This window comes from Pteropus medius, unplaced genomic scaffold, assembly GCF_902729225.1.
Source record: "Pteropus medius unplaced genomic scaffold, Ma_sr-lr_union100, whole genome shotgun sequence".
Taxonomy (NCBI): domain Eukaryota; kingdom Metazoa; phylum Chordata; class Mammalia; order Chiroptera; family Pteropodidae; genus Pteropus; species Pteropus medius.
In genome coordinates, this window is record NW_024340695.1 from 3,420,839 (window position 1) to 3,433,798 (window position 12,960).

The 12,960-nt window shown below is 36.0% G+C and overlaps 1 protein-coding gene across 2 annotated transcripts in view; it reads right to left on the reverse strand.

The window, feature by feature from the left end:
• Positions 1–12,960, reverse strand: part of KCNH5 (potassium voltage-gated channel subfamily H member 5) — a 342,803-nt gene that overhangs the window by 184,629 nt on the left and 145,214 nt on the right. For both annotated transcript variants that reach the window (XM_039864507.1, XM_039864496.1), the window contains one exon: positions 805–1,231. In XM_039864507.1, the coding sequence (XP_039720441.1) occupies positions 805–1,231 (427 nt within the window). The remainder of the gene's footprint in view (positions 1–804; positions 1,232–12,960) is intronic.

Here is a 12,960-nt window from a genome sequence, read left to right on the forward strand (position 1 = left end):
CTCCAGGTCCATGATCTTAAGGTTACTTTAGGTATCAGAACTAGGTTAGGATAAATCACCTAATTTGGAGGTATGGACGGTGGTCAAGTCTTCCTAAGATCTTTTACAACAGCTTCTTTGGCATTTCCTTAGTGTTCTGGTCTTCTGATGTCATCCAGTCTCAGTCTGAGTGTAGAATTCGAGGGTCTTTGGGTCCGTTAGAGAGCATTTTACTCCCAAGAACACCTTCAAGGCATTTAGTACTCAGGTATGCATGTTAAATCCTAGACACCCTTGTCCTTGCTGAAAAGATTTTACTATATTTACTAATACTTATATTCTTCCAAATAGGTACATATCTAATGTAGAGTGTCTAGAATGGAGATTAGAGTGATAGACCTTTTTTACTAGTCTTAATTGTAAAAACCTGCATAGATCTGTATCCTGAAATCAATTTTAATTCAGGCATTCAACTATTAGGTAAAATATTTTTTAAACTTGGTATCTCACTACAGATTATCTCTGCTGTTCTGGAATTCAATGAACATTGTGAACACAATTAAATCAGAGAGTTCCCATTCTGATGTTTATATCAGTCTGTCCACACTGTTTCAAATGTGTTAATACAGTCCAAAAAATAAAATATATTATTTTGCATTTTCATTTTCTAAGGATGAATAAAAATTAAACCAATGCAAAAGATGTGGATTAAACACCTTTCTGAAGACAAAATAGTTTCATTTTAATCCTGCCAGAGCTTGGAGCCTGGAAAACTGCCAACAACAATGATTTACATAAATAAAAAAATAAAAACAAGATACTTACAGCCAACCATCATCATGGCCACGGAAAACATCTTTTCCACATCTGTGGTAGGAGCTATGTTTCCAAATCCTATGGTTGTAAGGCTTGTCATGGTAAAGTAGAGAGAGGACACATACAGTGAATCCTTGCTGGGTCCTCCTTCCCATATTCCTGCACTGGCATTGTATCGATATGGAGTCCCAATGCTCAAGGCCAGCTGGTAGAGCCAACTGTCTATTTGGATGGTGTTCGTGACTTCATCGATGACTTCATAGTCCCCAATGCTGTACCATATGCAGGCCAGCCAGTGGGCAACTAGTCCAAACACACATACCAGAAGCACGAGGACCGCTGCTCCATATTCTAGGTAATGGTCCAATTTCCTAGCAACGCGGCCCAGTCGCAAGAGACGCACCACTTTTAAAGAACTGAAGAGACTGCTGATTCCCTGAATCAAAGACAAGAAATGACAAAACATCTTCAGAAAAGAAAAAGTTGAGGGAACAGTACAATGGCTTACCTTCATGAAATTGATCCCCCATTTATATACTAAGAACATACATATAATACAGTTCTGACTTTGTCAACAAAAAAAGCTGAAATTATAAAGAAAATTTTTAATGTAGGTTCCTCCCCACTTAGAAATAATAAATTTGTAAATTATTATGCAAAATGACTTTTCATTAGATAGGGAAGACTATTTATTTTTATAAGTACAGTATAAATAGCATAGAGAAAAAACAAAGGAGAAAATTGCTCAAATGCAACATATACAGAGTAGAGAAATATGGTGATGAGTCCAGACCTTTTATTTCTTCTCCTATAAAATATTTCCTCTAAAAGATTTATTTTTATTTCTTACTTTATAATAGCTATGAACAGCAAAACTTCTAAAAAGGAATCCCAACCTTACAGTTAAGCAAACAGGAAATATTTCTGTGCACCATTGGATTCCACCGCCTCCTGCCACAGTCATGATAAGCCCTACATTTATAGAGCTCTAAGAAAGTGAAGAGTGAACTTGAATGGGTACATTACCTACCAAATCTTACCATCCTCTAGAAATAGTCATAGAAAAGAATATCATAAGTTAAAAAAAAATCATATTTTGTTGAGAAGCTTAAAATTCCAAATATTGCATTATCCAAATGGAAATTAGCATATGCTTTCCTTAATATAAAAGTCTCATAGTTACTTTTTTGGAAGCATATAATAAGCCACCTGGGAAGATAAGACAAATGCATCCCTGACACAAGAAGGAAAGACAGAGCAGTGATCTGGGAAGCCCCTGATCTGATCATCACCTCCAAGTCTCACGGATTCCATAACTTCCTTTCTGCTAATTCCATCTTCCAAAAGGAAGACAAGGAATCTAACATAACTTACTCTGATTTAATTCTGACCAACACAGAGGAACGGGTTCGGGTAGCAGAACAGATGTAACATTAGTTAAGACTCCAATTATGACATCATAAAGTTCTTGACAGTTAAGGTAAAAAGGTTAAAAATGCATTTGGTTATACTTTACTCTATATGATTGAAATTTTTCAAAATAAAAATTTGAGAGAGAGAGAGAGAGAGAACAAAGAGAAGTAGTAATAAGAGACCCTGTGGATGTGAAAGAGAAGCAGAAGCATCTTGACAGATTATTTTCTTCCCAACTTTGATATCCTTAAGTCTGGTTCTATGTGAATTCCTACTCTCAAATGTCGTGGCATAAATGCAGCCTTAAAATAAATTCTCATTTGACTTGAACACTTGGGGAGAAAAAAAAAACATGTTATAGTTTAGGCAGATCAAAAGAGTAGCATTAATAAAATTCAGATCAATTGTCATAATTCAATGATATGAGATGTGGAGAGGTAAGATTCAAAAGAGCTTGGAAGCCCTAAAAAAAAAATGAGACTACGTAATCATGAACAAGAAAGACAAAAGTATTTATTGAGAATTTCTATATGCCAGAGTCTGAGTTAAGCCCTGAGGACAGTGGGGTAAATATGTCTTACTTCTGCTCTAAAGAAACCCATAGTCAAAATGCATGAAAAACTCAAACAGGGTTAAGTTAAAAACTAAAACGTGTTGCTGTAGATCTTTTTCTCTAGTTGACTCAAATTTTTAAAGGAACTGTGGTATTTCTGTTTAAATATTGCAAAGAAAGGTCATTTCTACCTGAATTCATTTCTCTAAAAAACAAAAGAAGGAAAAACAAAGAGGAAGCTTTATCTTCATTCAAACTACAAAACAGTCAAAACTCTCAACTGGACTGTAAAGAATGAGGGCCTCCTAAAATTAGACCTAAACGGTGGAAGGACCCTCTCCCCTGATCTCTGACGTAGGCAGAGTTCTCCAAAAGGAGGTGGTCTACCCTGAGGGGCATCTGCTCTGGAATCCACTTGATCAGAAAGCATATTTTCTAAAGCCATGTCCAATACTACTTAAGTATTACAAAATATACTACTTAAGTATTACAAAGCATTGTAAACTCTCTGCCATGGGTTCTATGACATCACTTTCTCCTTGGTTTTACCCAGCTCCTCTACTGACATTTCTTTCAAAATCATTTTCTCCATGCTTCTATTATGTGTTAGAATTCTCTCATGATTGCCCTCTGCCCTTTCCTGGTTGATTTAATACATACCAATGTTTCAAGTGACTTCTATATATGGATGATTCACAGGTCCAGTTCTTAGCACAAAACTCTCCTCTGGGAATCTGATACAGAAGCCAAATGCCCGCTATACGTTTCCATGTATATGTCCCAAAGGTGTTCAAATGGTAATAGATCCCAAAGGGAATCCTTCTCTTCTCCTGAATCAATTTTCTATTTCCTACATCATAACTACCATGCCCTCAGACCTCCCGACACAGTTCCTCCCGACCCTGTCACATCCAGCTGATTCTCAAGTCCTGGAGATCTTACCAAAGTGCTCAAGCAAGTGTTTGATACATATCTACTTTTAAAATCTCTCAAAAATTTACCCATCTTTCCCATTTCCAAGGCCATGCCTTAGTCATAACTTCATGTTTTTTTCTTATTTGTGTGACAAGGAATAGCCTCTCTAATTAACCACCCTACCTATAGTCTTCCTCCTTTTAATTCGCAGATCACAGTATACAAGCTACCAGCCTGGTGTTTTATAAAACCACATGAATCTAATCATGTCCCTCTCTGATCTAAAATCTTTAATGCCTTAGGATTAAGTACTAACTCTCCACTATGACATCCAAAGCCATTCAGCACCTGGTATGTGCCTAACTAGTCAGCATCTTGCCCACCAATTTCTCCTCGTGCTCTCTACGCTTTTACCATGCTCAGCTATGTGTGGTTTCTAGAGTGTCCATTCTGTTTCATGCCACATTATAGGTTGTCCCCTCGTTTTAAAGGGTCTGTCCCTCCCACACTCTTGGTAGCTAAGGTCTTACTTATAGTTATGACATTCTCTCCCCCACGTGCATTTTTCTGACATCTTCTCCCCGTCATCTTCATTATCATACCCTCATCCTTTCTCTAACTATAAGAGATGTCCTTCCTTCATATTATCATAACCATTTGCACATCTCTATTATAACAGCTATCATGATTACACTTTACCAAAAGTCTCTGTTTATATGCATGACATCTTAGGAAATTCTAAACTCCATGAAGAATATATCTAGTGTCAATTATAGAGCTTAGTATGTGGTAATATGTTAGTAGTCAATGCATTCAATAAATGAATGAAAACTATTTTGCAACACAAGCAAAATGTGGATGAGGTGAATTTGGGGGGTTTTAGTTAATAATAAACTCAATGTGGTTTAACAGTAAAATACAGACAACAAAACAGTCAATGTAACTCTGGGTTGCATTAATAAAGCTATGGCATCAAGTATGAAAAAAGAAATTCTCCTTTTCTCCACTGACCAGACCACAGCTATGAGAGATACATAAAACACATTCAAACAAGTACTACTAAAAAAGAACTCAAAAATACACTCTGTTTGTCGATGTGGAAGAAAATGAAATTAAAAAAAAAAAAAGGAGAATGGGGCAGGGCATTATAATTGTGTTCAAATACACAAAGCATTGATGAAGGTTGAGCTCATTCTATATAACCCTAATGTAGGGAGCCTGAATCATAGTTGGAGCTGTACCATATACTTTTATGCAGTAAACCAATCAGAATGCAAGATTATTCATTGCTACTTGGAAAACAGACAAGGTGATAATATTGAACACTTACTACATACTAAGTGCTTTATGTGTATTAACTAATTTAAACTTCAAAACAATCCTATGTTGTAGGTATTGTTATTAAAACATAGATCACAAAGGTTAAATAATTTGACTAAGTTCATTCAGTTAGTAAGAGGAAGAGCCAAGATTCAAATACAGGTAGTGTGGTTTCAGACCCCTTGCTTCTCACCACTTCATTACCTGACCTCACTCTAAAACTCACTATACCTAGAGCATAATGTATAATTTAACTAAGTGCATTAGTACTCACAATGTTAGTTTAAACATGAGTACTCTGTACATGACTGAATAAAAGTGATTAAATACTAGCCACCCTCTTATCCCCACTCAGGGACAGCAGTGGCCCACAATAGGGGTCTGTGGATGCCCTAGAACTCTATTTAGTCTACAATTCTCTAACATGGACCAACTCATTTCATTCTCACAATAGCAGGCCTATTCTCATTGTTCATATGAGGACATTGAATAGCTCAGGTAAAATAACTTGCCCAAAGTTATATAGCTAGGAAGAAATGAAAGCATTAATCAGACCTAGTCCTTTAGATTCTTAGTGAACTTTCCATGACAACCAACTGCAGTGCAGTCTTCCTGTCCTTACACCCAATAACCGCTGCAATATTAATCTTCCTGAAAGACAGCACTCACATAACCTCTAACCGCTCATAATAGACAATGTATTAAACACAGTATCTTCTGCAGGCCTTAAAGGTCTTCAATCCCATCTCTGTCTACCCTGCGAAGTCATTTACTACCGTGTCATTGCATAGCAATAGTGCTCCAGTCAAACCAAGTTCCTTTTTGCTCCCAAACATAACCTCAAAGTTTCACCTTTGAATTTGTCCAGCATTCCCTTCATCTGCTTATAATCAGAGTTTGCTATTCAAAATAAATAATACACAAATAAGTAAGTTTGCTTTCTTTGAAAAGTTCTTTTTTCACTATCTCATTCTCCATTGTTTTGTACCAAAGAGAATTTAATGCAATCACTATAATCAAAACTCAAAGGAAATGACTTGGTTTTAAAATGAAATGAAATACTTAAACTTGAAATAATCCAAATGTCCATCTCCAGTATAATGGATAAATAAATCATAGCACATTCACTCAATGAAATATTACCCAAAAATAAACATGAACAGACGAGAACTATATGCATTAACAAGAATAAATCTAAAAAGCATCATGTTGAGCAAAAGAGACCAGACACAAAGGAGTATATACTGGATGATTTCATTTAGAAAAAGCTTAAAAACAGGTGGAACTCCTCTGTGGAATTAGAAGTCAAGATAACAACTTTGTTGGGGGAGGGGTAGTGAGTACAAGGGGAGTTTAGGGGTTCTGGTAACATTCTGTGTCTTTATATGGCTACTAATTGGGTTACTAGTTGGGTTCACTTTGTGAAATTCCTTTGAGCTCTACACTTAAGACTGGTGTAATTTTCTTTAAGTATGTTATATTTAAACATCAAAAATAATGTTATGGAACATTCAATAGTCGCTGCTATGTTGTTAGGTTAACATTTCACCACAACACATAATTCAGATCGATAATTTCTTCCACATCATATGATCTGTGGGGAGAGGGAGTTATATTCAATATTATAAGTAAAATAAGAAATTTTCCTGATTTTATGACTCACCCTCATAACTTTCAGATCAGGCCATAAATCCTATTTACTTTCTTGTTGAGAATTTTCATTTCACCCATAAGGTAATACTGAATATTTTTATATGCCAATCCTCAAAAACACCCCCCTTCTGTACTACCACCTTTTTCAGCTTCTTGATTCTATATTTTCCACCAGTCTATATGCTCATCCATTTTCTGCCTCATTTCACTTCATACTTTCCAGTCCTTCTGTGCCCTCCTCTGCACTCCAGAGGCTTTCTGCCTCTTTCTCAACCTTTAAGCCCTAAACACACAAATCCTTTGGTTTCCCCTGTTGGAAGAGAATATTAAACATATCAAATACATAATAGAACATAGCAAGGTTAATGGAGAACTTTCAGTCATCAGATTTCCACATTTCTAGCCCATTTCCTTACTTGACAATCCTCTCGGGGCATAGTAGCATGAGAAACAATATCCAGGAGACATCTCTGTGTTATTAACTCTTCAAGACTTTTTTCTGGATTTCCACATTAAAGAGATGCAAAATATTATCAGCATAAAAATAATATCTTTCAATCACAAAACCACTTAAAATATAAACCAGTTCTCTCATTTGATTATCACTAATGAACTCAGCTAATATTCTTTCCTACCTTCTTCTCCTCTTGCTTTACAAACAGAAAAGGAATGATAAAAAACTTTCTTGTCAAAGGATACATAACAATTAAGTGAGTGTGATAGTGCAGAAATATAGAGTTATAATATCCAACTGCATGGTGTTTCAACTACATCTTGCCAATTCTCATACACAGATGTTATAGTAGATTGAAAAAAAAAGAAAGGTAGCTGTGGTTATTTTCCCTTCCTGTCTCCACACCCCTTGGCAATGTGACTTTGCAACCCTCCTACCAAGAGATAAGGTCTATTTCCCCAGCCTTTGAGTATGGGCTGACCTTATGACTTGCTTTGGCCAACAGAATGTGGTGTAAGCGATCTTGTGCCAGTTCTAAGCCTAGACCTCAAGAGGTATATCACCTCAATTCATGGCCTTGGAACCCAGTTGCCATGTGAAGAAGACCTACTAGGCTTTTGGATGATGAGAGACCACAGGAACAGCCCTCTGAGTCATCCCTTTGAGTCATCACAGACCAGTCAGCCACCAACCAAAGCAGCAGCCTACCATAGATGCATGGGTAAACTTAGTTGAGATAAGTCAAACCTAGCCCAAGTTAGCAGAATTACCCAGTTGAGCTAAAGACATATGAGTTAAAGGAATACTGATTGCTATTATTCACAAAATTTGGGGGTCATGTTATGCAGGGAAAAAAAACCAACTAATACAAATGTTGGGAAAACAGATATGTTATGTGCTTGTGTGCACAGAATTTCATACTTGGTGTGACTTAAGACTAGAGGCAATGTAAATACCTACCAGATACAGAGATCTCATTTTAACAAGACATTACCCCGAACAGGTAAGTTATGGATAGTAAAATAAAATTTAATATACAATTGTTAGGTATTATTTAGATTTTGTATTGGGAAATGTATTGCTATTTTGCTTTGCATGGACTCATGCTAGTGAATATTCCAGGAGAATGGAGAACTCAAAGTTATTATTTCATATATCTCCTAAATATCTCTCAAGTCCAACTTCACCTAAAATCTTTACTATCTTCATTATCTACATGGATGACCCTTCCAACAACCTAGCCTAACAGTTTCTTCACCAATTCATCTCAATCTTTCCACTTCTCCTCAGACACCTTCTCCCACAGTCATAATCTGAAGTTTGTCATATCCTAAAATTTTCACCAGCTCTGAAGTATTGAATAAAATCATCCTGCTACCTGGCCATATCTTCTTCTCTGTTAGACTAAATCATTCAATTACAACAATTGCAAGAGTAGTTCAACCTTACTGAACCTCTAATCCACTTAAAGATCTACTTTTTCCCCATCTACCAACCCTGTCCATTCTCTACTGTCTTCTTTATGTGGCCCTGTAACACTATACACCCTAAATCACTTAGCATCTCTGTCTCTTCATTATAATTTCTATCAAAATCTGAATCCTGGCTCACTTATCAGCTTTCTTCATGCCTGTGTTAAGAACCATTCAAGAAAGTCATGATCTTGAATATGCACAAGGGCAGATTGGTTCCACTATAAATTCATCATCCATATCAAAGCATCTCTCAGCTACCCAGCAATTTTACTATTTTTCTTATGAATTCATCTACTCATTATATTTCAAACTTTCTCAGTTCTGCTCAAAATTCCAGCCACTTCCTCCTCCTTCAACTATATCCTTCCCATAGACATTTAAAAGTCTCTCCCATTTAAAAAAAAAAATTACTATCCCCCTTCTGCCTTCCCAAAAGGGCCCAGACGTGGCCCTTTTCTAATATCTCAGCAAATATAAGCATTAGCCATTTGATTAAGCAAGTCAGAAACCAGGAAGTATTCTTGTCACCCCTCTCTCTGACATCTCCCATACCCCATCTATCTTAAAATCGTATTAATTTTAACTTCTAAATATATCTCAAATTTATCCGCTTCTCTCCATCTGCACTGTCACCACCTTAGCTCATAGTACAAACACTGCTGGACCTATAGAAGTTTCCTAATAACTTTTAAGTCATTCATTTGACCCCATCTAATCTGTTCTGAACACTACATAAGAGTCATCACTTTAAAACCATTCCTTGTGTAAAATCATATGATTTTAGAACCAGCTTCCATTGTTCTAAAATCTGTTGCTGTTTACACAGACTTGTATGGTCTGGCCCCGGCACAGCACTCTAACCTCATCTTTCAACACTCTTAACCTCACTCTCCATCCAACTTTCAATTCTTTGAACATGTCATGCTTCCTCAAACACAGGGTTTATGCATTTGCTATTTTTTCTAAATGGAATGTCTTACAACTCATTCATGCCCCTGTCCTTAGCCTGAGGTATAATCATACTTCAGATCTCAGCCCAGTCATTGTCTTCTCAGAAAAACTTTCACTCCAGTCTAGGTCACGTCATTTCATTATATAATCTCAAAGGACCAGGTACATTCCCTTCATGACTTTTGTCTGTTTGTGATTGTGTACTCATATCATGTTTATTCATTCTTTTATCCCTAGCACACTCTCTAGCACTCCCTGGCATGTAGTAGGCAACAAATATTTATTAAAAATAATACATTAATTACAGAATAAACTAACTAATACATAAATCTCTCCTAATAATTTCTGATTCTTCTGGCACTGATACTGTAATTAATAATTAATAATTACTTCATCTTCACAAGTAGCACCATATCAGGCAACTGGATAAAAACCACTAAACAATCATAAGCTCCATTTCATAACCACTGTGTTCTTATTCTAAATAGATGTTATACATGAATGACTATAGGTCCACTTCCATTTCCTTTTATAGAGTACAATTTAAAGACTGAAAGAAAATTGCCAATAACATTTGTTACGCGAACTCAACCCAGAAAACAAATTCTATTGCTTCTTTCTTATTCAGAATTCACTTCTCTAACTCATGCTACCAAGAGATCTTTAGAGAAATAAGCTTAATTACTCCATGCATTAGTTAACATGCTTCAGGAGAGGATCTCAATTTAAACAACTTGTTTTAACCAATTTATATTCTTATCAAAACACAGCAGTAAAGGTAATAGATAGATGAAAGAGAGAGAGAGAGAGAGAGAGAGATGGATAGAATAAACACCAATGTTCTGCAACATCCATAATGTACTTTTAAATGCTAAGAATTTCTCTTTAATATCTATTGAGTCTGTGTCTAATACAAAGCATGATCAAAACACGCACCCTAAAAAGAAGTATATTACCTAAAACTTTTTTTTTTCAAACATTATAATATATGTACAAGCAAGCCAGGCTGGGGGATGCTTTAAATCTTTCAATAACTTGTTGCTGCCTTTAAATTAATCCAAACTCCTTAACACGACCTGCCTACCACTACAGTCTCACTTCATGCATCTGTCTTTTGCTTTCTCTATTCCAGTCATAGAAAGCTTCTTTCTTTTCTTCAAAAATTCATATTCTCTCACCTGGGGAATCTCCAAACATGAAGTTTAATACACTCTCCCTAACCCACCAAACACTCCTTTTGCATGGTTAATTTCTACCCATCTTGTAGCTCTGGGCTTATGTCACCTTTTCAGAGACTTCCCCTAACTATTCCCATCCTCAAGTTAAGACCCTTGTTTTGTAGTATCAATAACTGGTCCAAGAAATGCTGAGGGAATGATACAGCAGGCAGTGAGAGCTGAATCAGAGAAAGGCTGAAGTGGCAGTGATAGACCATGTGCTAGGGAAAGTTACAAAGATTCAAGAATGGAGTCAAGAGATAAAAAGAGAAGGTAAGAATTCCATCCGTAAAGAGAAAAATAGAAAAGTATATTGACAGGACTAAGTGAATCATATTAATGGTAGGACACTCAAGTAAAGGTCTACTAAAACTGGAAAAATAGAAGAACAGACTGAACGGTCATGTCATCCAAAATTTTTTTCCAAAAGTTACCCTTTTCCAACCATTTTAATGATAGTATGTGATGATGTGGTTGTTAAGGCTATAATAAAAAGATAGTAAAGGAAGTAAGACATGTAAAGTGGTCAAAGAGTGGCTCCATTTTCGTATACTTCTCCCTCGCTTCCCAGCCCTTTGGCCTAGTGTCCACTTCCAGTCTCACTTCCCTAATATTACAACTTGGCTGTGCCTTGGGCCAAGGTCCCCAGAGCTACCATGGTCCAGGACCACATACTAGTCCCATCGTTTCTTTCCTGATGTTCCAGAAAACACTCATCCTTATATTAGATCTTCTATCATTTGTGGTCACTTGAGTCTCTTTTCTTTGCAACTAAAAAAAACTCTAACCTAACAGCTGCATTTAGCGCACTACATGCTTTCCTACATGGCTCACCTCCCAATCATCCCTGTCATTCTCTATACCCTATCATCTGGTATGATTTTTATTTGTAAAGCATATCACTATCTGAAAGTATATATTTAAGTTTTTCATGTATGTTTACTGTTTTTCTCCACCAAGAGGGCCTTAACATTCCTCTCTAATATTCCTGAAAGTTTGGTTAAACTTTAGACAAGTTTTTCCCTGACGTTAGGCCCCTGACCTCCCTTTTCTTAGAGTATTTGCTTTAGAAAACTTTCAATTATAAATTCTTTCTCTGCCCCTTTGAGATATAAATCTTCTCCCACACTTTTGCCAATTTTATAACACAGGAAGGTATTTAAGGACTTGGGAGCTATCCCTTTGAAATGTAATCATCAAGAACTATAGCACTTCTGTCTCTGTCTCTGTAGGAGGGTAGGAGCCTAACTTTGATAAGCACCAATTAGCAAACACAGATGGTCTAATCATTACCCAATCTCCCTGACTTTTGTTTCAGCAGAGTTCAATCTCTCTCCCTTACTGCAATAGTACTGAACAAAGTCTTCCTTGCTGTTTTTTTAATAAGTGTCCACTGCAATTTCTCTTAGATAGTTTCATGAAGATAGGAGGGAGTTTGTGTGCTTGCTCACTGCTAGATTCTTAATAGTCAGAATAAACACGTAGCTCGATATGTATTTGATAAGTGAATGGATGAATGAAATCACTTAAGGAATTTTTTTTTTTTTATTTAAAGGATGACTTTGAGAGAAAAATTAATTTCTTGGGCCATTCCTTTGTATTTCTGAATGTACCACATCTCAAAAGTCAATCTAAGTACACAGATTATTGTCCATCCTTATATTAAATGTCCATCCTTATATTAAATCTCCCATAACTTGAGGTTACTTGCATCTCTTTTCTCTGCAACTAAAAAATTTCTTAACCTAAGAGCTACACTTAGCCCACTACATGCTTTCCAACATGGCTCAACCTCTGATCATCCCAGTCATTCTCTATACCCTAGTTCCCTGTATTATTTTTATTTGTAGAGCATATCACTCTCTGAAATTATATATATATGTATATAATATATATACTTTTGTATATATATGTATATTATAGATATACTTTTGTGTGTATATATATGTATATATATATACTTTTTAAAGTGTTCATGTATGTTTAAAACACATGAAGAGCAGAAATGATCAGTCCTAGTGATGTAACTTTATCTTATACACTGAACGGATTCTGAACATGGAGATTGTAGTTCCTAAATATGATTACTATACCTATACAGGTAACACTGTCTTTAGATATACTATTAGTAAACTTAATTGTTAGATGTCAATACTGAACACAAGTACAATTGTTTCTAAAATTCCAGCAGGACCACGTTTGATTAAAAAGTTC